Source organism: Eptatretus burgeri, unplaced genomic scaffold, assembly GCF_056783735.1.
Source record: "Eptatretus burgeri isolate ZD-2024b unplaced genomic scaffold, Ebu_testis_v1 Ebu_testis_scaffold_413, whole genome shotgun sequence".
In the NCBI taxonomy this organism is placed as follows: Eukaryota; Metazoa; Chordata; class Myxini; order Myxiniformes; family Myxinidae; genus Eptatretus; species Eptatretus burgeri.
The window spans coordinates 18,781-45,462 of record NW_028222362.1 but is presented as its reverse complement, the minus strand read 5'-3'; the positions used below and the strand labels follow the sequence as shown (position 1 = coordinate 45,462).

At 45.1% G+C, this 26,682-nt stretch overlaps 1 protein-coding gene and 2 pseudogenes across 1 annotated transcript; 2 read left to right on the top strand and 1 right to left on the bottom strand.

Annotated features, from left to right (window-relative positions):
• Positions 1 to 22: 22 nt before the first annotated feature.
• LOC147007223 (uncharacterized) lies at positions 23 to 9,185 on the bottom strand (annotated as a pseudogene).
• A 12,966-nt stretch (positions 9,186 to 22,151) lies between these two features.
• Positions 22,152 to 23,126, top strand: LOC147007222 (uncharacterized; annotated as a pseudogene).
• A 286-nt stretch (positions 23,127 to 23,412) lies between these two features.
• LOC147007221 (uncharacterized) lies at positions 23,413 to 26,255 on the top strand. The gene is made up of 3 exons (XM_085867499.1): positions 23,413 to 23,545; positions 23,797 to 24,006; positions 24,102 to 26,255. Exons 2-3 carry the CDS (start codon positions 23,986 to 23,988, stop codon positions 24,504 to 24,506), a joined length of 426 nt encoding a protein of 141 aa, XP_085723625.1. The 5' UTR covers positions 23,413 to 23,545; positions 23,797 to 23,985; the 3' UTR covers positions 24,507 to 26,255.
• The last annotated feature ends 427 nt before the right edge of the window (positions 26,256 to 26,682 follow it).

Here is a 26,682-nt window from a genome sequence, read left to right as displayed (position 1 = left end):
AAACTGAAGAAGAAGAGTAAAAATGAAGAAGACTAATAATGAAGAAGAAGAGTAAAAATGAAGAAGAGTAAAAAATGAAGAAGAGTAAAAATGAAGAAGAGTAAAAAATGAAGAAGAGTAACAATGAAGAAGAAGAGTAAAAAATGAAGACGAGGAAAAATGAAGAAGAAGAGTAAAAAATAAAGAAGAGTAAAAAATGTAGAAGAAGAGTAAAAAATGAAGAAGAGTAAAAATGAGGAAGAAGACTAAAAAATGAAGAAGAGTAAAAATGAGGAAGAAGACTAAAAAATGAAGAAGAAGAGTAAAAATAAAGAAGAAGAGTATAAAATGAAGAAGAAGTAAAAGAATGAAGAAGAGTAAAAATGAAGAAGAGTAAAAATGAAGAAAAGTAAAAAATGAAGAAAAGTAAAAAATGAAGAAGAGTAAAAAATGAAGAAGAGTAAAAATGAAGAAGAAGAGTAAAAAATGAAGAGTAAAAATGAAGAAGAGTAAAAAAGAAGAAGAGTAAAAATGAAGAAGAAGACCACACGAGGTGGAGAGGTTTGAGATTGGCTCTGGGTTTCAGCTCACCTGTCCTCCGAGCTGGAGCCCGTTATTAAAGGCCTCAGCCCCCATTTCTTGGGTGTGTGTGTGTGTGTGTGTGTGTGTGTGTGTGTGTGTGTGTGTGTGTGTGTGTGTGTGTGTGTGTGTGTGTGTGTGTGTGTCCGTGTCTACTAAGTGGAAAAACTGTTAAGTGATTTTGTGGAACAGTTGTCGTTCTCATGTCATACGTGTTTTGCCTTGTTTAATTGCATACGTGCATGCCTGCATACATGCTTTATCTGTCTATAATTCCAGCAATCTCTGTGTCTGTCTGTCTGTGACCACTGTTTCTCGACAACCGCTGGTCCGATCTAATTGAAACTTGCCAGATATATTGCTGGGGACCTGAGGATGTGCCTTTTCAAGGTTTGATATTAATCGGACAAGTGCTTCCCAAGTTATGGCCATTTATTTACCAACCAATGACAGGAACCGTTGGTGCGTCGCCGTGGTCGATGGGGAAGAGAAACTCAGCCACGTTCGCCATTACGGGTTTTTTCTATTCTCTTCTCTTCGTGTTTTTCCTTGCGAAAAGGCAAAATATGTTGGCGCTAATTGAATAATTGGCCATTAAAAGCCTCCGTATTCTTGCCCTGGACGGACGAGGAAACAAAGAAGAAGCGCCTTTCCTCAGCGATGTTGTTTATGAAGAGGTGCTAACGAGATAAAGGTGTGTACAATGTACATGGAGACGATTTTTATTATTATTTATTTATTGAAGAAAAATTGTTCCAAAAATAATTTATCAAAAAAAGTCCACAACTTTTTTTGTTTCCAATTGTCAAAACGCTGTGGCCTTTGTAAGTGTTAAGGAATTCAGCTCCACTCAACATGATTGCCAACGAAATACGTCTCAATTTGGTGGTAAAAACGATTCACAACGACAGGTTTCCTTACTCATTGGTCTGCAGTCTGCATTCAACCCCTTCATTTGTCATCTCATTGACCTCATTTCATCTATCTATAATTCCAGCAATCTCTGTGTGTGTCTGTGTGTGTGTTTGTATGTGTGTGTGTCTGTGTGTGTCTGTGTGTGTGTCTGTGTGTGTGTCTGTGTGTGTGTCTGTGTTTCTGTGACCGCTGTTTCCCGACAAACACTGGTCTGATCTAATTGAAACTTGCCAGATATATTGCTGGGGACCTGAGGATGTGCCTTTTCAATATTTGATATTAATCGGACAAGTGATTCCCAAGTTATGGCCATTTATTTACCAACCAATGACAGGACACGTGCTGCGTAGGCGTGGCCGATGCGCCATTTTGTTACCAATCACAGGACACGTTGCTGCGTGGGCGTGGCTGCGTCGGCCGGTGCACGGCCGGCCGACAATGACGTCACGTGCCGTGCTGGTTACGATGGGGATCGATCGGTGCCTTAGTTACCGTGGGGTAGGAGTGGCAATGGTAAATGGCAGCGAATGTCATGGCAAGCAAAGACAGGGAGGTAAACTTGATTTTAATTAACTCTGTGTATAAGTATCACAGCAGTTGTTACTTCAATACAAGTGATAATTCGTGGAATGATGTGAACATTCCGTACGGGCACGCACTATTTTTGGATAGTGATGACTTACTGTATTCTAATAATTTCTCGATTTCTTATCCGCATTTATAGATAAACACAATGCCCCAATCCAGTCGTCGTTTATGAGAGCGAAGGAATGGCCTGTGTGGTTGTTTGAAAGTTTTTTTTTTGCATGTACGGCCACGCACATATGGGCACGCGAGAGCGAAGGAAGGGCCTGTGTGGTTGTTGTTTCTGGCACGCGGTTTGAAAGTTTTTTTATTTTTTTTTGTATGTACGGCCACGCACGTATGGGCACGCACGTACGGCCATGCACGTATGGACACGCACGTACGCCACGCGAGAGCGAAGGAACGGCCTGTGTCGTTGTTTCTGGCAAGCGGTTTTAAAGTATATATATATATTGTTACGGCTGTGGAAATTTGCATTACACCATAAAGGGCCCGGAGGTGAGATATCTTGATAGGTGCATGTGTAGTTCGCCCTAACCCGTTGTCTGGAGGGAATTTATGTGATTCATCCGAGCTGCGACGTTTTGAGTCAGTCGTTTTTCTTTTCCTATCTTTTATTTCAAACGCACAACATTTCAACAACCATGCCATCCCCATCACAGTGCCTCGATGTACCTTTTCAACTCCTCGTCTGCAAGTGCTGTATTCATGGTTTCCTCAGATGGGGTATGTGTGATATCATATAGAACCTTCTTTGATTGTTTTGTTGGAGATGCAAACACATCAGCTTCGTTATGGCTTGCCAGGTATTGTGAAAGAAGAAGTCTCTCTTGATATTCCAGCATGACTTTGTGGCAGTTCATTGCTCTGTCATAGTGTTTCCCTGACAGCACACCCTCGATGGAACCAGATACTATTAAGCCTGCTTCCAACAGTATCAGTATATCAGAGAGCCCTGATCCATTCATCTTCTTTCCAATCATCTTCATGTAGGCACATATCAGGTGGAACGTCCCAATGAGGATGATGTGCTTCTCGTACCTGACCTGGTTGTTCCAAACGAGGGGATAAGCCTTCATACATACCCCCAAGTCAAACGTAGTGATGGTGTACCTGTGCTTGACTTCACTTGTGGCTTCTTCAGCAAAACGTAAACACTCCTGTACTGTTTTATAGTCAGTAATGGGGCGAGCTATGACAGGGTAGTAATCTATGGTGGTGAGTCTCGGGTCTCTGACCAGTCATTGAGATGAATCCTGTCCATCCAGGTACTTGTTGTGACATACAATTTTGTTGTCGTATCATTATCCACAAGAAATGGTGGATTCTGGCTTTGTGTTGGGCATCTTCACCACCGGAGTATGTTCGCTGCTCAATCGTTATCTGAGGACTCCTACGCTGGGTGACATAACAATCTGGAAGACATTCAGATGATTGGATGTTTAGAGAGCGTTGTTTTGTTGTCATATTCCGTGGAATGGATGGTATTTCTACACGGGTACCTCCGTGGTGCTCTGGTCTCCCTTCTATATCCTGCAGAATGATACCATGGGCAGTGTGGATTGATCCCATTCCAGTGAGGTTATTTAGCAGTTGATCAAAGTTGTCAAATTCAGAGTGAAAGACAGAAGGTGCATCTGGAGATCGGATGATTTGAGTTGACAACAAATTTGAAGTTTCATCCACAGCCTGTGCGAGAACTGTTTCTGGTTCCAATGAAAATGAGTAGTTCCCTGAATGTCCCATTCGATTCAGTAAGGTGATCAGTCGCTCACTCCTAAACAGGTGGCGGAGTGTCATGCTTATCAACATGTGTTTTGGGAGTTTCCACTCACCATTGGTACCTGCTCGACAAATGTCTTGTCCTATTGAGTATACCAGTCGATGTGACTTAGATGTACGAGTGGTGGTGGCTTTTCTACCTATGACAAAGCTGAGAAATTTCTCGAGTTGTGATGGTACAATATCCTTCACATCTCCAAGATCTTGAGCAGTTGGTGGCCATTTTAGTTCATTGGACAAAGCAAAACTGTCAAACATCACCTGACGCAGGTATGTTCCAGCTTCTTGTATCATATCTGTCGAAGCGAGCTCGTATGCTAATCGGACTGCATTGTTCACGTCAATGTCAGAACTATATACTATATAGGACTGCATTTTTGCTGAGGAAGACAGTTTGCAGAAGGCCAATCTGTCCTTGTACTCGTGTTTCTCAAGTTTTATTTTGAAGTTTTCTCCACGGAAGTTTGGATTTGCGAACTCTGTGAGTTCCAAGCTGGCTATGTATGCCTTGACAAGTTCAGTTCGTTTCACCATCTTCTTGTCTCGTAGAACATCAGTGCCGATTACCCTATACACATCGTGAAATGCATGATTATGAGCCTCCGTCAGTTGAACTTGCGTATCTTTGTTCTGGACATTGGTACTTCTCCTCTTATCTGGCTTCTGTCGGTACTTTGTCCTGCACGACTTGTGAAATTTGGCTTCACATGCAAACAGATCCTGGCATCTAATCAGTGTGAGCAGTTTTTCGTCATTTGTCTTCTCGGCTATCTCTAAAATTGTTTGCTAACCATCAGAAATAAAGCCACTCATGCCCTCGGTAGTCCACGCCCCCTTGCTTTTAACTTTTTTTCCTTCCTTCAGAATTGCAAAAAATACAGTCTGGTGCAAACAACATATGATCTGCTGAACTGCGTCTGCTTGGTCGGGAACATAATGGTTCTCGTGAATCCGAATGTGTTGCCAAACGATTGATGTTCATGGTGAAACGCTGACAACACACCCTGTGATAACCATGATGGTGCTCTTTTATGACATCAGGATTAAGATTACACGTGTCCTTCATCTGGTGAACAGAGCCTGCATGTTGGGCGAGTCTCTTATCACGAATCTCTTTCAATTTATTAAATTTTTGGAAACCATCCTCATTTGCAGATAATTGTAGCAATGGTCCATATTGTAATCCTGGGACATGCACAATGCACACTAGCGAACTACAATCTTGGCCACCCTTTGATCGCTTTGGGGGAGGCGCATTCTCGTCACCGAGGTCTGATGAATTAGACATCATTCAGGTGCCTCTTCCTGAAGGTGGTTAGGGGTTTCCCTGCCTTCACGCCTCTTCCTGAAGGTGATTAGGGTTTTCCCAAAGATCAGAGTCACAGGGTCAGACTTTATGGCGGAGCAAAGATGTTCAGGGAGCCGAGGCCTAAAACTATATGTGCACTGAGGGCAGACAAGGAGGCCTATGTGCGAGGGATTTGTGAAGGGGTAGAGCATCATCTGTGGACGAGTGATTAACATCCTGCTTACAGAGGAATTCGTGCATTGCGTTCCTTCAAGCCCATCTATCGGTGTGCTGCTGTTAGAACAGAGGATGGTGGACTCTTGACAGAGGAGTCCGAAGTGAAGGCCTGCTGGGATGGTTACTTTGAGCGGCCATACCAGGCTGACCCACCGGCTGTTGAGTTGGATGTCAGAGGTATAATTCTCCCCATTGTTAACCCTCCAATCAACTGTGAACTGCCTTCGTTTGTGGAAACACAGGCTGTGGTGAACCAGTTGAAAGGGAGTGTAAAGCCCCAGGGATCTGTGCAATCCATGCTGAACTTATCAAGGCTGGTGGAAATGCTGTACTCATGTAGTTTCATGCAGTTCTGTGCTCTGCCTGGAACACAGGCATTATCCCAAATGACTGGGAAGAGGGGCCTTGTTTTTCCTTTCTGGAAAGGGAAGGGTGATCGCCAAGACTGCAACAACTAGCTGAGGGTGACACTGCTCTCAGTGCCAGGCAAGGTCTTTGCAAGGATAAATCTTCACAGGGTTCGCTACCAACTGTTCGAGCACCAGCGCTTGGAGTAGTCAGGCTTTACACTAAAGAAATCAATGGTTGACCGTATCCTTGCTCTCAGGATCCTCACTGAACGCAGACAGGAGTTTCAGCAAGGACTGCTCGCAGTCGATGTTGATCTCTGCAAAGCATTTGATTCAGTGAATCAGGATGCCCTCTGGAGGATTTTCGGTCTTCGCAAGGTGCCACCAAAACTGATCAATCTGATGTCTGAACTATACTCTGGTACAAAGAGGGCTGTGATGTGTTTTGGTTCTCACCGACTTATTTCCAGTTATTGCTGGAGTTTGTAAGAGGTGTGTGATGGCCCCCACACTCTTCAACACTTGCATCGACTGGATTTTGGGGAAGATGTCAGAGAGATCAATCTGCGGTGTATCTCTTGGGAATGTCGAGATCTCTGAACTTGACTTCACTGCTGATGCAGTCATTCTTGTGGAAACAGTGGATGTTCTTGTAGGGATGGATGCATGATGCACTAAATGAGGAATTGCAGCTGCTGAGACGACGCGTTTCCTGGGTCAATACAAAGATCCAGGCTTTCATTGACATCTTAGCTGCTGCCATCTTGTCTGTACCTGTTTGTGGTGAGGATGTTGAGGTCATGGAGAGATTCGCTATCCTTGGCAATGAAATTCATGTCTCCGCAGATTGTGAGCCGGAGGTCAATCGACATTTGGGTCGGGCCTGGGGAGTCATGGATTCACTGGATCATTGGTTGTGGTGCTGTCGTTACTTATGCAGAACAAAAGTCCGAGTCTTAATGTCCTTGGTTTTTCCAGTCTTGCTCTACGGATGTGAGACTTGGACTCTGACAAAGGATCGTAGATGAAGACTTCACTTCTACAGTACCAGGTCCCTTCCGAGAATCCTTGATTATTGTTGGTCTTATTTTTTGTTCAACGAGTGGTTGCTGAGAGAGACTGAAATGACATTTGTTGGGCCAGCAAAAGGAGATGGGGATGGGCCAGACATCTGTGGGATGGTCAGACGGAGAAACCTGGAGGACTGATGGAAAGTGGATGCAGTGACGCACTGCTCCGCTGCACGCTCCCATATCTAACCGAACCCAATTGGTGCCGTTTTCAAGGTGAAACGTGACCATTTGTTTCAGGAGTGGAAGGCACTCATTTAACAGGGAAAAGACATCCTTTTTATGGAAAAAAAGCTCATGTCGTCATGATAAACAGTTACTTGAATCAGAAATAACCACATCTGATGACACCTTTCCAGACGCCACCAACAACGTCAACCAACTCATTGCGGCCATGCAGCGCCTCAGGGTGCCACCAACACATACGCCTTCATCATGCCCGGTTTTTATTTCCCGGAATTTTATACATGCACTCACGTATTCATACGGCGTGACGCTCTCCGGAAACCCTTGCAGCAACCACGTGACGGACCTTACAAAGTTCTACAATGCTTGGAGGAATCATTCATGCTTGATATTAATGGTGGTGGTGAGACGGTTTCCATACATCGCTTGAAGCCAGCTTTTCTTGACGTAGCAGCTCTTAACGTTTCCAGCTCACATTACCTATAATTAATTGTAACCTGAAAAAGAAAATCATACGTCCGCCATTTTGGTGAGCCGAACACGTCTTCGGAAGTGTCATATTCACAATCACCATGCCCTCCCTACAGGTTTTCTGTTCAGTGTGGAACAACCTCAGTGACTGTTAAAAGGATCATCAAATATCGGAAGGTTGGATTCTGTGGCATGGGCCTTGTGAAGGCGACGGTACGTACAGGCCTCAGGCTTTAGACCTTCGTCTTCATGCCTCTGGTATCATCCTATGGGTCAGTGCAATTTGAATTATCCGAGCTATGTAACCACAATGTATTATATACGCATACAAGCAGTCGGTATCTTTTTGCTTCATGTATGTATTTTTTGGGAGTAATTGAGGTAGCGGTCTGTTGCCTATACACCGCCCAAATTAAGGTATGTGTCAGAAGAACATATTGAATGCTTGGAACGGAACAAGATCGCCCATAGATGGGGTGGGTACTTGGTAGTAGCAATAATATAGGGACCTTTGTATTCCATATAACCCAGGGGAGACAGAAAGGAAGAATCCTCGAGAGATAGAAATGAAGAACCCTGGAGAGATAGAAAGGAAGAAACCAGGGGAGACAGAAAGGAATAACCCTGCGGAGACAGAAAGGAAGAACCCTGGAGAGATAGAAAGGAAGTAACCAGGGGAGACAGAAAGGAAGAACCCTGGAGAGATAGAAAAGAAGAACCCTGGATGGATAGAAAGGAAGAACCCTGGAGAGATAGAAAGGAAGAACCCTGGAGAGATAGAAAGGAAGAACCCTGGAGAGATAGAAAGGAAGAACCCAGGGGAGATAGAAAGGAAGAACCCTGGACAGACAGAAAGGAAGAACCCAGGGGAGATAGAAAGGAAGAACCACGGAGAGAGAAATGAAGAACCCTGGGGAGACAGAAAGGAGGAACCCTGGAGAAATAGAAAGGAAGATCCCTGGAGAGACATGATGGGGGAGAGTTGTGCAGCATTCAGCTGCAGACAAAGGTCCTGTATGCTGAGAGTAGTTCTGATTTTACAAGGAGTCAGTTGTCCTGAAACTTTATTTCCTGTTTACTGAAACTTAGAATCCAAATATTTACTACTGTGTCTTCAGCTGGATTTCAACTGACAACCTCTATGATTCCATTCTGTGATTGGTGTACATACCAGTACCAATAAGCCACTGTACTCCAAATAGTTGCTCCTGATCTGTTGGACATTGACCAATACGGATCTTCCATCCAAGTACTAACCCTCCTGAGCTGAGATCAGGTGTATATTAGCATCGAGGATGACAATTCCTTCATTGGGATTAACATCAGTTGTCGTGTGTCCCGTCTGCCGGCAATGAGTTGATGGGTGTTCAAGATCCCACGTTGTCCTTTACGAAGAGTTGGTGAGTTATCGCCATCACCTTCAACAAATTCCTGCCATAATCTATGGGGGTCGTCAGTGGCACAGCCGCACTCTCATCCGGGGCACAGCTATGCCCTCAGCCAATGATGGTCGTCACAGCCATGTGCTGCACATGGGAGAGGGAGAATAATAATAATAATAATAATAATAATATTCTTATTATTATCATTATCAGCTGGTGAGGGAAGTGGTGTTCTTTAGTCGAATCTTTTGGAAATATGCTTGCAAGATAACAATTAAATAAACTAGTACTAGGCGTACTAGTTTATTCAATAAACAAACTAGTAAACAAACATTTCACTGTCTCACTGTACAAAGCTGGTGGAGATCTACCCAAAAGACTCGTAGCAGCCATTGCTGCAAAAGGTTGTTCCACCAAGTACTGACTTCAGGGGATGAATACTTTCACAACAAGTGAATTTTCATTTGTACATGTGTTTTTGCAACTATTCCTGACACGTGATCAAAAGGAAGACCAAATACTGCATTTGAAACATCAGAAGGAAGCCGAAGAAGTAAAGAGCAAAGATGGAGTCATCACGACTTCTCACCTTCCTCAAAAAGTTGCTCTTCCATCAGGAGGAACCTGGAACAGATTCAGTTTCAGCCGCTGCTTCGCAACCCTCAAACCCATGCAGGTGCAGCCAAGTGAGCCTTACAGAAAAAAATTCTGCAACAATTCACTTCTCCTTGGAGAGATACATAATGAAAGAGAGGAATGGAGAGAGAGAGAGAGAGAGAGAGAGAGAGAGAGAGAGAGAGAGAGAGAGAGAGAGAGAGAGAGAGAGAGAGAGAGAGAGAGAGAGAGAGAGAGAGAGAGAGAGAGAGAGAGAGAGAGTAAAATATACCAAAGAAAAGAAAAAAGCAAGAATTCGAATGAATAAAGAGAATGTGAAAGGAACAACAAAGAAAGATGTCGAGATGAACCCGGACAGATTTCAGCAGTTACGACCCAGGCTCAAACGCAGCAACAGGTACAAGCTACCAGAGGTCTGTCCTTCAACAACAAGTATATAATTTGATCTCAGTTATTAATCAAAAAGTTAATTTGGAGAAATTGTTTCTACATTATTTGTAATTTATCTGAATGTGGCATTCTTGGTAGGGGGTGAATACTTTTGCAGGCCACTGAAATTTGAGAAGTCTATGTTTGTTTGACTTCCATACACTCCTGGACCGCTGGATGGAATGACTCAAAAACTGGTGGTTGAATTGGGTATGTTCCCTGCAAGGTTTTGGGTGAAAGAAAAACCCTATAACCCAAGGAGTTCAGGGTGGGGGTAGGGGGGATCCAAATTATCCTTTCGTTTAAATTCCATACACTCCTGAAGCGCTGGACAGAATGAGTTGAAAACTGATGGTTGTACTTGTGGTGTGCACGGGAACGTTTCAGTGGTAAAAACAAATTCATATTCCCAGATCTCAGTTCATTCCATAAAGCTTGGAACAAGTGTGTGTTTACCCGCAGGAGAGCCAGAAAACAACATCTTTCTAATCTCAAGTCTGAACTCTCAAACCTCTCTCCCTCCTCCAAATCCTGGTGGTATCTAATCAAATCTGTTTCGAGTGTATGTTCCCCCTCCATCCCCTCCCTTACCTCAAAGGGCCACACTGCTGAAACCGCACGTGAAAACGCTGAATGCCTAAACTCGGTATTCGCACCTAAATCCTGTGTCCGAAACCCATTACTTTCTGTACCCACCTTACCCAGTCACACACAGCTGTCCCTGGACTCTGCGTCCTTTTCTCCTGCCAAGGTGGAGAGCTTGCTGTCAAACCTCGACGAGGATTCTGGAACCGGTCCAGATGGCATCAGCCCACGTGTCCTAAAACCCTGCTTCTCTGCTCTTGCTCACTCTCTCTCTCTGTTCTATTCACCCTCTCATTTGTTCAAGGTCATCTGCTTGGAAATCAGCAAACATCACCACCCTGCATAAAAAGGTGAAAAAACAGATTCCTGCAACTACAGACCAATCAGCATTCTCTCAATCATCAGCAAGGTTATGGAATCCATCATCGCTTCAGATATTAAATCGTTCTTCTTCTCCAATGGCCTGATTTCTGATCATCAATTTGGTTTCAGACCAGGTCACTCTACCCTGGATATGCTGCTTCTGCTCTGCCAACAATGGATGGAGGTCCTCAAGACCAGACATGAAATCAGAGCCATATCTCGAGACATATCGCGCGCTTTTGACACGGTCTGGCACCCTGCCCTACTCACCAAACTCTCTTCCCATGGTATCCAAGGCCATCTCCACTCATGGTTCGAAGACTTCCTCTCCTGTCGCAGCCAACGCATGGCCCTAAATGGAGTTCTTTCATCCCCTCTTCCTGTCCAGGCTGGAGTTCCTCAAGGGAGCATTCTGGGCCCTGTTCTTTTTCTGGTTTTCATCAATGATCTCTCCGACTCTCTGGAAAATCCTCTTTATCTCTTTGCTAATGACGCCACCCTCTGCCGTACCATCTGTCATCCGTCACACCGGCAAGCAGCAGCTTCTTCGCTCACTGCAGATCTGGATAAAATCACAAACTGGTCCAACACGTGGAACATGCCTTTCAATCCGGACAAATCTCATACTCTCACTGTGTCTCTCAGAAAGGACCATTTGGAACCCCCCCCCCCCCAATCTGCTTTCTCAACAATCTCCTGGAAGAAGTCCTTTCATTCAAGCTTCTGGTTCTCACTATCTGCCTTGATCTTACCTGAGAAAGCTACTACATCCCAAACAAAGCTTATGCCATTAGGTTGTTACCGGACTTTGCCTCCAAGCTTGGGGAGCTAACACAAAAAATATTTCAGCATAATTACATAAAACAAGTAAGAAAAGACATAAAATGTCAGAGCCCCCATTCCTTTAGTAATTTTGTGTATGGAGTGAAAGGGAAAGCCTATATTTCTACACAACTAAAATGGCTGCCTGTCTACCAGTCAGCCTTCTTTTATCAGATCGCAAAATAAAGTTAAGTGGATGTGTATGCCATTGTGTGCTGTGCTGTTGCTAAACTTGAACAAAATCGGACTATGCATGCCGGAGAAATGGTTGGAGGCACATTTGAGTAACAAAATGGCCGCCAGTCGGCCATCTTGGATCCGAAGTCGAAAAAAAATGACATGCTTATGTAATCCATCATTAGTTATCTGTGTGCCAAGTTTAAACAACATCGGTAAATGCTTGTCCGAGAATTGGTTGAGGAAGCGTTCAACATCGGGTTTAAAAAAAAAACTAAAATGGCCGCCAGTCGGCCATCTTGGATTTGATTGTTTTTTTTTATGACAGACATTTGTGCACCATCATGTGTTGTCTTTGTTGCAAAGTATGAATAGAATCGGTCCATACATGTCCAAGACACACCCACACACACAAAAATCGAGACCAAATCCATAAGCCCCCATTTCGGACTGAGTCCAACGGGCGCTAATAATATATAAATGATGACGACAACGTTTCTGATGATAATTTCCCCCACTCAGGCCCATATTTACACAGGGCATTCACAAAGCTATTGGAATGAGATGCTCACAAATGGCAACGTTTTTAATTTTTAAATGTACAAGGTGTTTCAAAAGTCTGGAATCACAGAAAATGTTTTAAATTTTTTTTGAGGTGGATATGACTGTGGACCGATAGAATGGCCCCCACATCGTGCAGATTTTGCAACACCTAACTTATTTTTTTCTTTGGTCACACTTGAAATCACAACACAAGGTACTCTTGAAGATCTGAAGAATGAAATCGGAAACTAATGTTCTCAAATCGATTTGTCGATGTTGAGAAATGTTCAAAGAAATCTCCGTATAAGAACTGACAAATGTATGGTGCCTGTCGGTGGCTTGCAATTTGAGCGATTATTAAAATACAATTGTAATAATATGTGTCTATATATATACGCTCTCTGCCAGCACAGGTTCCACATCAAAAAAACACGAGCGTCTGGTTGTAATCTTCTTCTTCTTTCTTTTCGACCCCGAACAGAACCTTTTTATCCTTCTGCCCTCGTCACCTCCAATCGAGCCGTCCATTGGCCCACTGCCGTCGCCTTCTGCCAATCGTGATCACGGGGCAGAGCCATCCGCTGCACTGTACTGTGACGTCACGGCCAGTCTTCAGAGAATACCAAAAGGGGTTTACGCAGACACACTTACCCTATCCCGTGTCCCTATCTAATTACGTGACATTTATCATTTCCCCCTTGAAGAAATGAACATTTACTAGACAACTTATCACCACTGAATTACTACTTATTACATCGAGATCCTGGTAAACTCGAACAGCATGGCATACCTAATTAAACATCCTAATTACCCTTTGAATGCATACCCCCCCCCCTCAAACGTAACACTGCCCCCTCCTCTGGTACCGCAGCTCCTGCAAGGTATATCACAGGCGCTACCGTACCAGCCTTAACACTTACTGACTCACACCAAATTAACCTAACGAAATAAAGTAGGAGGGGCAATGGGCAGCGAGTCGCAGCTAACTTACCTATCCTGCTTAATGTACTACCCCCTTATGGCCTTATCCTCGCCTAAACAATCATTCGTTTTTTTATTTTATTTTATTTTATCACATGATAGCACTGAGCGAAGTTGCACTCCATCCTCCGGATCATCGCTCTTGCCCAGCACTCTTCCAGTGATCTGGGGAGGGGAAACAAAAGGTTCCACAAAAACACAACACTTATACTTTACATTCCTACTCTAAGCCTTAGCGACACTATTCACAGGATATTTACACTTGACCGCCTCCCCCAGTGGATGCTAATAGACCCAGCATTACCTGGGGAGCCAATTTTCAAATTTGCTTGCCCCAAAATTATGCCGACATCATGCCCTTGCTGCACCTGTCAAGTTGTGCGGGATCGGGTGGGACTCACACATCTTCACAACACTCACACCATGGTCATCATCACATTTCTTGGTCATGGTCCTCATTTTAATCATGCAGGCTGAATCCCGTCATGGCCGTGGGGTGGGTTACCACAAGATGATGGGGGCATCTCAGGTGCAACCATGCCCACAGGTAAGCTTTAGTCCAACCCGGACGTTTCTCCGCCCCGCTCCCTTTGATTCCCTCCCCCCTGGTAGCCATCAGCTCTAATCCCGTACAACACATTGGAAGGGGTCTCACTGGCTCCTCTGGCCTTCCTGGGTCGCCAAGGTCCTACCCGCCTTGGTCGCCCAACCAGACCCTCTCCCAGTTGCCTCCAGACACTGACACCATTAGCCACCAGGTGGTGAATCTCCTTGAAGGGGGTCGCAATTCACGCTCACCGTGAGCTTCCGCAATCCCTGTGGACAAGCACATCATCCCCACCCACAAAACCCACATGACTCCCCCACCCCATCGGCCTTACATGTGACACCTGCATTTCTAACACTTCACCGACCATGACCTTCCCTGTTACCACACCATGCCCAATAAAAAACAATGTGTGCACCATACATTTCACTTCTTCACTTAAAACAACTCACACAGCACTTCTCACCCGATCCACGCACCAGCCATTGGACAGCCACTTGTGCCCACTTTGTTACCAATTACCAACTGTCCCGATTGTCACTCTAAAACCCAGCAGAACTCACAAACCCACGCCAATTTTCCCACAATAAATTTTTTTTTTTTTTTTTTTAACCAAAGGAGGCACTTCGCCACAATCTCAGCAGCCGAGCATGGCCGTATATGCTCAGCCCAATCTAGTTTCCCGGACCCCCGACAGTGTTCTCCGGACCCGACCTATGAAAGGGCATCTCGGATAGACCTGGCGGTTCAGCAGGAGGATTCACCCTCTCCGAGTCTAAAAGTCTATTGGAGGGTCCCTCTATCGCCGGGTACCGGCAATATCGTTGCATGTGTCCTCTTCGCCCGCACCGGAAACAACTCCCCATAAAACGACCCCGTGGGTATCCGTGACATGTCTCTTCCGGTTCCGGACCCCTCGGCCATAATCAAATTGCTCTATTGGCTGGGCTGGACCCCGCCGCTTTGGCGCACCAACTACCGAATTACCCCATATCAAACTTGACAGTTTCTGGCAAATTTCCTGAAACATTTGGGTAATGCCAATTTCTCCCAGCCCCCCTCCCTGATCCTGGATCTCCGCCTGTCGGATCGTCACCGATGGCCTCTCTAGAACCCGACCCGGCCGACTCCACGAGGCCAGCCTGGCCGCGCACTCGGCCACTCGGTGAACGGTGGGTGGATCCTGTAACTCCACCAGCGCTCGGACCTCAGGGTCAGGAAGAGCAGCTAAAAATTTCTCGAGTGCCAGTCTGTCCCACGCCTCCACTGTAAGGTCCCGATACGTGATCCTAACTGATTGGTAAATGTCCTGTGCCAGCTGCTGCACTGTCTCACCCGGCTTTAATCTGCGGTGCTGGAGCTGGGCCCGCACCAGATCACAGTTTGCCGCGAACCCAAACCGACGGCTCAACGCCTCGCAAATGCGGGAGCTGGTCAACATCCCTTCCGCGATCACGTTTAACACGTCTGCGGCTGGTCCCCGCAACGTTGCCACCAAATTCCCTGTACGTTCCCGCTCATTCCACCCGTTTAGTCGGAAAATGCACTCAAATTTCGTCAGAAAAGCTTCAACGCTCCCTGACCCGTCGAAATTTACCCAGGGCATCACTTTTACGGTGGCCCGCTTCTCAGTTTCTCCCTTGTCCGAATCCAGCCCAGGGATCAAACACCCTTGTGGCTGCGTATCCAATTTCGGAGCCCACTGTGGCCAAAGATGTTTTGTGGTGAGGGTCTCGTGGGTCAATTTTGCCTCCTGTTCCAAACGTTGAATGGACAGATTCACCTCTTCCCGCAGGATCTTCTGGGCCCGCACAACCTCCTCCAAGGCTCCGTCGCGAGTTTGTAGCTGCTCCTCAACCAACTCGGACACTCTACTTACAAAAGACGGCTCTACCAGGCCTTTATCCAAGACTTCATCTTGGCTCATAATTTTATCTTGTTCGTCCAAACGAGCCTCCAATCCTTTTACCTCCTCCGCCAAATTCATCCCTTGCTTCCTCAGCTCTCCCCACTCTTCAACTTGCAACTGCATACGAGCATCCACACAGGCACGATGACGTTCCAGGCTTTTATCCACTTTATCAACCCGAATGCTCGTTGCATCAACTTTATCTACCAATTTTTTCGTATATTTTCCCCCTCCAATGTAATTTCTACCTTTGTTTCCTCCAATCTATCCTCGAATTTACTTTGTATTTCTCCCAATTTAACACCACACACTCCTGCATCTCAGTTTTCATTTTCTCCATCTTTTCCCCCAATTCATCCCTCATTAAATCAATCCATGCACCCAACTGTTCCCCCATTACCCCCAATCGATCCGCCATCTCTGCCCCCTGTGCCGTCATTTTTGCCCCCTGTGCTGTAATTGCACTCATTAAACGTTCCAACATTGTCCAGATCGTCATCGTGCAGGTTTCCGGCGCTGCCTTCACCGTTACGGGCGATGAAGCACGGTCCACGCTCGGAATGGGGAGGTTCCAACCCTACCCCCGTCTCTCCCCTCTTTGCCCGACTCGCTGCCAGACACGTGGCCTTCCTCCTCAAACATCTGCACATCCGCCATGGTGCAGAAGTCCCGTTTGCCGCCAATTAATTTGAATTTGAAAAATCCCGCCAAAATTTTCCCGCACTCGCGCGCTTTTCTGTTGTAATTTTATATTCCAATTCGTGGCGAGATTTTAATCCTGGTATATAATTTAGAGGGGTTCGAACATCCAACACCCTGACACCAATTTGACGTCCACGGGACTTGAACAGTCCCGCCAACGTAGAATGAGCCGAAACGATGGAGGCGATTTATTTGTTTATAACCCAAACATGGCGGTTCTAATCGCTCTACCGCAAACGGGACGAGGAAGGTGGCACGAGTCACTTTTCACTGAGTTGATGATGTTTATTTGTTTTTTTATAATTACCAGAAATAACAAGACTCGGCAAGAAGAGGGATCCGGGGCGATTCGACTCGATGGTGTGGGATCGGGCGTGGGGAAAAACACAGACAATTCCAATGAATATACAGTTCTCAATCCCTCTAAGGCGCCAAACACAAACACACACACACACACACAAAACGTAGCTATCTCTGGTGGTCAGGCTGGACCGTGGTGTGGACGCAACTGTCCCTGGATCGGCGCCGGACGAGCCGGCCTTGCTCTCGCCAGGGGGGGGGGCAGGAGAAACCGCGGTGCTGTCGATCTCCTGGTCGTGGCCCAAGTTCGCCCACAGCCACCAGGGAACCAGCTCCCGCGCCAAGCCGCGAGCAGGAGAGGGAGGGAGGTCCGCCTGCTGCCCGACCCCGTACTCCGAGTCAGCAGAACCCCAGAGCCAACCGAGGCGAGGCACGAGGCTCGGCAAGGCTCCCAGACACGATCAAGAGCACGATCGACTCAGCACAGCAACCAGGACGCTCTCTGCCGCCACAGCTTCCACAACAAAGAAACACAATCGTTCTGGTTGTAATCTTCTTCTTCTTCCTTTTCGACCCCGAACAGAACCTTTTATCCTTCTGTCCTCGTCACTCCCAATCGAGCCGTTTATTGGCCCACCGCCGTCGCCTTCTGCCAATCGTGATCACGGGGCGTAGCCATCCACTGCACTGTCCTGTGACGTCACGGCCAGTCTTCAGAGAATACTAAAAGGGGTTTATGCAGACACTTACTGGTGGTCTGGTGGTCAGGTGATTTCACTTCAGATTCACAAGAATCCCGTGTCCCTATCTAATTACGTGACAATTATCATCTCCCCCCTTGAAGAAATGAACATTTACTAGACAACTTATCACCACTGAATTACTACTTATTACATCGAGATGCTGGTAAACTCGAACAGCATGGCATACCTAATTAAACATCCTAATTACCCTTTGAATGCATACCCCCCCCCTTCAAACGTAACAATATGTAATTGGGGTGTTATCTTAAAATCAATGTAGGCATTGAGAAGAGGATGATTGATAAAAACCAGCTCTAGAACTAATAAATGACTGCTGTATTAGATTGATTTGTTCATTTTTGTTCCACTGTTACTGTTAAAGTAGTGGCAGATTTACCTTGTGGATAAGTGGTGGCATTTTATGATTTTGATCCCTGACAAATACGTATGAAAGAAACAGTATAAGTGTATTTTTTCAGCTTGTTTGATTACTGCCTCCACAATGGATGCAGAAAATACAGGTTCAACATTAGGAGTGACAGTGTCAGAGAAGGCACCTCAACTTCAAGAAGCACAATCCCCATCTATGGTTAGTTTTCTACTTTATTTTCTTCATTGAATGGAAGAATACACCATCACCAAGAAACTGAAGTCAGTATTTGGTAGCACAGGCCCAGGAATCTAGTGGCACCAAAAAGGTATTCATTATCCGTCTTCTTAATTTTAGTACAACAGTGTAATGCTACCAAAATGATGTTTATTTTAGCCCTAATAAACTATTTTCACATAGACACTTCGCTAGAAAACTAAACAGGTTTATTTCACTCATTCTGTGTTCCATCACCAGTACTTCCTACAATCAGTACCGTAAAGGTCATAGCATAGCGTTTGAAACCTTTGGAATAGAAAGAGGCAAATGACAAGTCGAGATCAATGAAAGTACCATACTATCATTCGACTTAGAGCTGGGGGAGTTCACAATGTGTTAGTGCAACACAATTCAGATATCTTCTCTAGCTAATTAAGGTGTCTTTCTCATTTCAGGAAATCGATTGTTCCAGTACCCTGTGTTGCTACATCTGCCAAAAGTCTACGGACGAAGACAGTCGGCTCAAGGCATTCAACGAACATACATGGAGCACAGTAAGGAATGCTGCTACCTCACGCAAAACTCAGAAATCAGATAAGTACTCCGACATCACAAAAAGAATATCACAAAGCAATCAGGAATCAACTCATCGTTATCACCCTTCTTGTCATAAAAACTACACTGCCGTGAAGCGCCCAAGAAACGCTCAAACATCCGATGATGCACCCCCTGTCAAAAAACCTAAAATTCAAACCAGAACCTGCAGTGTCCTCCCAAAAGACGATGATCTGAAAGAAAAATGCTTATTCTGTGGGATGGGTCGAAAAAAGATAAAGGGCAAAGAAGAGCCAAGGCAATATATTAGAACAATGAGTGGGTGTGAAACAATTCGCAATCGCGTGAAGTTCTTCAAAAACGAGCGTCTCAAAGGTCTTGTTAGGACTGGTGTTGATCTGATCGCTGCAGATGCATGGTATCACAGAAATTGGCGCTCAAAATTCCTTTTGGAAACCGACAGCGTTGAAAAAAAGGTTCAAATAGAGTGCTTGGATCCAAAGCCTACACCACAAACTTGCCATAAGAGTGTCTTTGCCTCTTTGTGTGCGTACATTCAGAGTGAGGTATTTGAAAACCAACGGTCAGTGTTGGTCTCTGCCTTACTTGACATCTACAAAGCAGAGTATACAAGCATCGGAGGAGATCAGGAAGAAGTTGAATCCTACTTAGCCCAGAATTTGCAAAGGAAGATCAAAGATTATTCTGGAGATCGCATGAGAGTGAAGCTTGCAGACCAATGGAAAGGTAATTTTGTTTTCAGTTCATTAGTCCGGGAAGATGATGCAATGGCTCGACTCCATAATGAATCAAAAGAACATGAACAGAATGACAAGTTGCGATGGGCAGCTCTGCATCTTCGATCCCAGATCTGACACTTCCAAAAACTAGGACACCAAACCCAGCTACAGTACAGAATCTAAAGGAACATTCCCCAGACATTCCCAAACAGTTAGACCTGTTCTTCAGGAGTCTTCTTGGTAGCCAAACACCAAGCTTCCGTGGAGCGCATATGGATAGCCTTGACCGCAAGGCGACTTCAATGGCATCAGATGCAATTTTCAATGTTACACGCGGGACTGTCAAACAATGGAAGCACACAGCCATGGGCCTTGGTTTTGCTTCACTGACAGGATCCAAGCTGTCATTGCAAAATTTGAACAGGGCTGGGCACAGCATCAGTTACAGAGAAACCAAAGGTTTGGAGACTGAATTTACGTATTCTGTGGAATCAAGTGACCGCAGTGCACCAGATGGCATTCAGTTGGATCCACATCTAGCCACTGCCTCTGTCTGGGATAATAATGATGCCAATGTAGAGACGTTAGATGGCAAAGCAACGCTGCATACAACTGTTGGCCACACCTACCAGAATGTCCTGCCAGATGCAATGGGTCCAAATGCTAATATGACCGACTTCCGAGAGGGAGAAACACATTGCCTCGACAACGCATTTGCTACATGGATCCGATATTGAGATCACCAACGAACAATGATGTTGTGAGGGAGACGATGATCCGTACATTGAGTGTTGCAGAGGAAACAGGGCAGGAGTTTGCCATCGTAACCTATGACCTTGCTTTAGCTTTGAAAGCATATTCTATACAAGAAATTGAAAGGCCATTGTTTTACAAGTTGTTGATAATGCTTGGCAATTTCCATATTGAATTAGCTTTCTATGCAGCGGTTGGAAAGCTGATAAATGAAAGCAGCATAGAGTATATTCTGACTGAAGCCGAAGTACTTGCTGAAGTGTCGATGGTTGGGTTCATAAAAGTCAAATTTTACAACAGATGTACCCGAATTCATGAACTCTTAGCAAATGTTTTGGAGAAGAAGATGTACGAGTGCTTTGTTCTGGACTTGTCATTAGAGGAACGTGAGGAATTTCATGCAGTGATGAACAGAGTCCCTTCTGATCCAAACTGATGGAAACTGCACACATTGAAGACCCAATCATCTTGCAACATCTTCAGAAGTATGAAGTATTCTTCCACAAGATTCTTGATGGTGACCATGGACCAACAGCACAGTTCTGGGGAATTTACATCTTCCTCATCAACCGTCTACACAGAGAGTTGCAGAGGTGTGTTAAGACTAATGACGTCAGTGGATACATTAATGTCTTTCCATCAGTACTGGATGTTTTCATTGGTTTACATCGCCCGAACTATGCCAGATGGGGAACACTTTTCCTTCAGAAATTACAAGGTTCTGACCCTAGATTGCTTGCGGTGCTTGAAAACGGTGCATTTTCCATCAGGCGAACCAAAAAGAATTACAGTAGATCTGCTGTTGATCTATCCCTTGAACAGTCTGTCAATCGTGACTCTGGATCGGGCATGAAAGGTATTGTTACGTCTGAGGGGGGTATGCATTCAAAGGGTAATTAGGATGTTTAATTCGGTATGCCATGCTGTTCGAGTTTACCAGGATCTTGATGTAATAAGTAGCAATTCAGTGGTGATAAGTTGTCGAGTAAATGTCCATTTCTTCAAGGGGGAAATGATAATTGTCACGTAATTAGATAGGGAGACGGGATAGGGTAAGTGTGTCTGCGTAAACCCTTTTAGTATTCCCTGGAGGCTGGCCGTGACGTCACAGGACAGTGCTGCGGATGGCTCCGCCCCGTGATCACGATTGGCGGAAGGCGACGGTGGAGGGCCAATAAAACGGCTCGATTGGAAGTGACGAGGACTTGAGGATAAAAAGGTTCTGTTCGGGGAAAAGGGGTGGAAGAAGATCGAAAAGAAAAAGCGTTTGGTGGAGGCTGTTGGGTCGGAGCGTGCTCGATTGTTGCGCTGGTTCGTTCCTGGATTCATCGTGTCTCGTGGCCTTGCTGTGCCTCGTGCCTCACCTCGGTTGGCTCTGGGGTTCTGCTGGCTGGGAGTACGGGGTCGAACGGCGGGCGGACCTGCCTCCCTCTCCTGCTCGCAACTTGGCGCCAGAACTGGTTCCCTGGCGGCTGTGAGCGGACTTGGGCCGACACCAGGAGGTCGACAGCACCATGGTGTCTCCTGCCCCTGACGAGCGCAACGCCAGCTCGTCCAACGCCAATCCAGGGACTGTTGCGTCTACACTACGGGCCAGACTGACCACCAGGACCTGCTACGTTTTGTGTGTGTGTGTACCTGGCGCCTTAGAGGGTTTGAGATTTGTATATCCATTGGAATTGTTTGTGTTTTCCCCACGCCCGAACCCACACCACCATCCCGTCGAATCGCCCCGGATCCCTCCTCTTGCCGAGTCTTATTATTTCTGGTTAGAGAAATAAACATTATTAACTCAGTGAAAAGCGACTCGTACCACCTTCCTCGTCCCGTTTGCGGTGGAGCGATTAAAACCGCCATCTTTGGGTCATAAAAAAATAAACCGCCTCCATCGTTTCGGCTCATTCTCCGTTGGCGGGACTGTTCAAGTCCGGTGGACGTCACAGTATTGTTGCTTTCCGTAATTCAGAAAGCGCTATGTGGCGTTGGTCACTGACCATGACACAGAGGGCTATGGCTGTCACAGAATTAAGAACATTTGCAGGAATTGAACTTGGGGAACATGCAGCTTCTCAATGCCGACCCTCCAGGATAAAGAAAGACAATGACCATATGGCTTCTCTAAGTGAAAATATCGATGCATCCTGCAATCCTTTCATTGTTGAAGCTCCAGCTTCCTTGGTGAATGTCGCAACTGGACATGCAGCATCTGAAGCTACTGAGGAATATCTACTGACAACGCTGAAGCGATGCCAGGAGGCCAGGGAAAAGTTCCGAGAAGAATGGGAGGGTAATAGCGACCGGTTTCTCCAGCCAGTGTAGCGCACAAAGGTGCAGAACTTTGCAGCTGAAAATGTGAAGAAGAAAACCAAACTACCGGCCATGCAGAAAGCCATTACGAATGCAGAAAGTCTGCGGGATATGTTTGTACGCATGATAGTGATTATTGCAGAAAAGACAGGTTCTGACCTTCATAATGTCCTCACCTTCCCAATCATCACATATCCCCTGTCACTAACACACTGCGATGGATCACATGTTAAAACGGAGAAAGCGGCCTTGTTGAGGAAGCTTGAGGCGATGCAGACAGAGCAAATCATTGAATCAGCCCGACCACATGATGACTATGCCCAGGTCTATGATGGTGGATTACTTCTGCATTCAGTTGTCTCCCAAACCAACATGGGCGCGTCTTATGCATCGATTGCCCGTACAATTCTATCTGTCGTTTGCAAAGGGAGGGTGACCGAAGTCCATGTCTGCCTCGACAAGTACATTGAAAACTCCATCAAGGACAGCGAGAGAAAACTGAGAGGAGCTGTCGACCTGCAGTATACCATCACAGGACCTGACCAGAAAATCCGTCAGAGTGGGCAAAAGCTGCTTGACAATGGAGTGTTCAAAAATGAACTTGGGAAATTTCTCCTCCAAGAATGGAAGAAAGACCATTAATGGAATATCTACAAGGGGAAAACAGTAGTTGTTTCCTATGGTGGCGAGTGTTTCCAGGATATTCCTGATGAACGACAACCAACGATATCTGTCTCAAATCCAGCACATCTCCAAGGTGACCATGAAGAGGCAGATACCCTCATCGCCTTCCATGTTGCTAACATAACGGCCAGCCACGTCATCGTGAGGGCATCAGACACAGATGTATTGGTGATCCTGCTCGGTGTGATTGGATGGCAGCGACCAGAGGTTAGGGCCATGGTTACTATCATCATGGATTGCGATATGGGAAACCACCAGCGATACATCAATATATCTAATATCGCAGCCATCCTTGAAGCAACCAAGCCAGGACTCCCAAGGGCTCTCCCTGGATACCATGCCTTTACGGGATGTGACTTCACGTCAGCCTTCTACAGGTAAGCAAAAAAATGGGCCTTCAGCAAAGATTCAAATGAAGTCTGCTGTTTGAGAGGGAAAACTGGATTTGTTCAAAGATTTCAGATTTTAAATAAGAAATCCCGTCAGCATTGGTTTAGGGCATGGTATCTGCTGGCATAATCCATAGGAATTGGAAATCATTCAACGCTTGTGCTCCTGTTGAATTAAGATGTTCCTCGATTCCTCTTTGTGGTAATGATTTTCTCATGCAATTAATTGTTTTTTTCAGGAAAGGCAAAGTGAAACCCTTCGAAATCATGAAGAAAGAAGAGACTGGCCAATTTGTTGATCTGTTCATCGGCATGGGAAACATAGGTGAAGGTGTTGATGTTGATGTTGCTTCGGAGTTCGTCTGCCAGATGTACGCACAAAGCAAAACCAAAGATGTTGATGAAGCACGACACAAAAACTGTTGGATATGACTGGCAAACTTGATCAGGTAAATTAGAGTGGATAGAAAATTCATTCCTGTAGTATTTGAATAAAATTTCATTAATTTTCATGGCACTAACCATACCCTTTATTGCATTTCAGGAGAATCCACTCGCAAACATCAAACGGGTTGACTGCGCACTGTTGCCGCCTACTCGCCGATCCCTGGAAATGAAGATTCGCCGAGCTCAGTATGTCACGACGCTGTGGACCCATGCCACTGCAGCATCTCCTGGTGATGGTTTGTCCCCGACAAATTATGGATGGTTCACAAACAAGGACGACAGACTGCAACCTATTTGGTTTGAGGGCCCTGCAGCTCCATCTCGTCTCTTTGGCACTACGGACAACACAGATGCAGGAACAGAGATCGACAATGACAGTGATGAAACGATTATAACTGGAATTGATGAAGATCTTCATGAACTAAGTGATTCAGATGATGAACCATGGAGTGAGGACTCTGATTCAGATCAAGATGATGAAAACTTGATTGACACTGAATAATTGCTATGACTGATAGAAATGTTCATCTTTTCTTTTATCTTCTCATGAATTGTTTCATTTATCTCACTTAAAACCAGATACTCAAATATCATAAGGTTTCAGAAACCTCTTATCCATATGGATGGACCTCCATGTATTCACATGCTGTGTGCTCTCGTATTCCTAAGATTGACTGTTAAGCACAACTTATTTGTCATAGAAATTAAGCAATATTTAATACGCTTAATTTCTTTTTCTACTTGATATTTTCTTTTTCTACCTGATTTTTAAGTTAGCTCATGAGCTGATCCAGGTCAGCTTACAGGGTGGCGCATTTTTGGGGCGTCTGGCGCACGTGCCCAACCACTGAAAATGTCTAGCAGTGGTGATTTCTGATGCAGTGGGCTGTGCTGAACAATTTGAGACTGGTTTCAAGTTGTTAGCTCATGAGCTGATCGAGGTCAGCTTACAGGGTGGCGCCATTTTAGAGCGTCTGGCGCACGTGCCCCACCACTGAAAATGTCTGGCAGTGGTGATTTCTGATGCAGTGGGCTGTGCTGAACAATTTGAGACTGGTTTCAAGTTGTTAGCTCACATGCTGATCTTGCGTAATTTTGGGGTACCAGTTTTTGGCGTCTGGCGGGGTACCCCACCACTAAAAATGTCTGTCGTTGATCATTAATAATATATGAGAACATGCAACTTATATTTTGATGGGTTTTAGTTTGTTAGGTCATGGAGCTGATCTAGCTCAATTTTTGAGTACATTGTGATGGCCCCCTCGACCACACCCACCAGTGGCGCAACGGCAGATGTCCATTTCTGTGAGTAGGGATGAATATAGAGTATTACTATACATGAGAAAATTTGTTTGCTTTCCAGCTACCCTGACCCCTGCGGGCTCCCGGTCTATATGCCATTTACAGTGAATCAGAAGACAAAAGTGTTGGCTCTGTGATATGAAACAAAATCATATGTAGACACCCGCCGGATGTTCTGCTGTGAATACGACCTCAGAACACGTGATGAACCCACAATTCTTGCCATTCAACATATTGTGAAACATTTTGAGCACAAGCGTACAGTGCACAACAAGGGCAAGGGCAACAGTGGTGGACCAGTATCAGGAACCAAGAGCCAAGCCAACATTGACGCCATGCAGGATTATCCAGCAGACAGTCCCAAGAAGTCCCACGGCCGGCGCTCTCGGGAGCTCGGCATCAAACCAACATCAGTCTGGCGTATCCTCACCAAGGAACTGAAGCTTTTCCTAAACATCATCTTTATTCAGCATAAACTGAGTCAAGATGACATGAGAAGGAGACTTGATATCTGCAATTGGCTCAGTGACAGGATGGAGCGGTCAGTCCCCAAGCTGGATCAACCTGTTATGGTTCAGTGATGAAGCCCACTTCCAGTGCCACATGAGGCAGAACTTTGAACAAACATCATCTCCAGGCATTGCCACATGAGACATACAGGAAAGTCGGACAGAACTTTGGAGTCAGGATCAATGCCTGTCTGAACCACGGAGGGATACGCATCGAGAACATCAATTACAAGGATTTTGCATAATTGCCAATTTCAGACCTTGGGCTCTCACAAACTCCAGCAGTGATTTACTGCAACAGCAATCAGTGATAGAAAATACCACGTCATTAGCTTTCAAGAAATGTATGGTTGACGTTCCTGAGGTTTCTGTTTCCTTGTAAATAAACATTTATATTTACATCACTCTTTCTGAAACACCCTGCATATATACATACATACATACATACATATATATATTTTTTTCTATATATATATATATATATATATATATATATATATATATATATATATATATATATTATTAAATAATGGAGGTATTTTAATTTAAAAAATACAACGAATAAATATTATTTATAAACCACATTATAAATACGCATTAAAATCATTTATTGATGGTTGCTCAGATATGCAACATTGATGATTTCAGCATGTTAAAAGTGCTTATTCATGATAGTTTGAATACTTGGTTGAGAGTGTGTATCTATGGTTTGATGGAGGTGCTGTGTTATGGATATGTCCACAAGGTAAAGTGTTTATCGCTTAATATTATCATATAAAGTGATGTGATTGAAATTATTCATTCGTAGTAATACTTTAAATAAAACTAACGAAACAAGAAGAGGACGTTGTGCAGAGCACGATACTT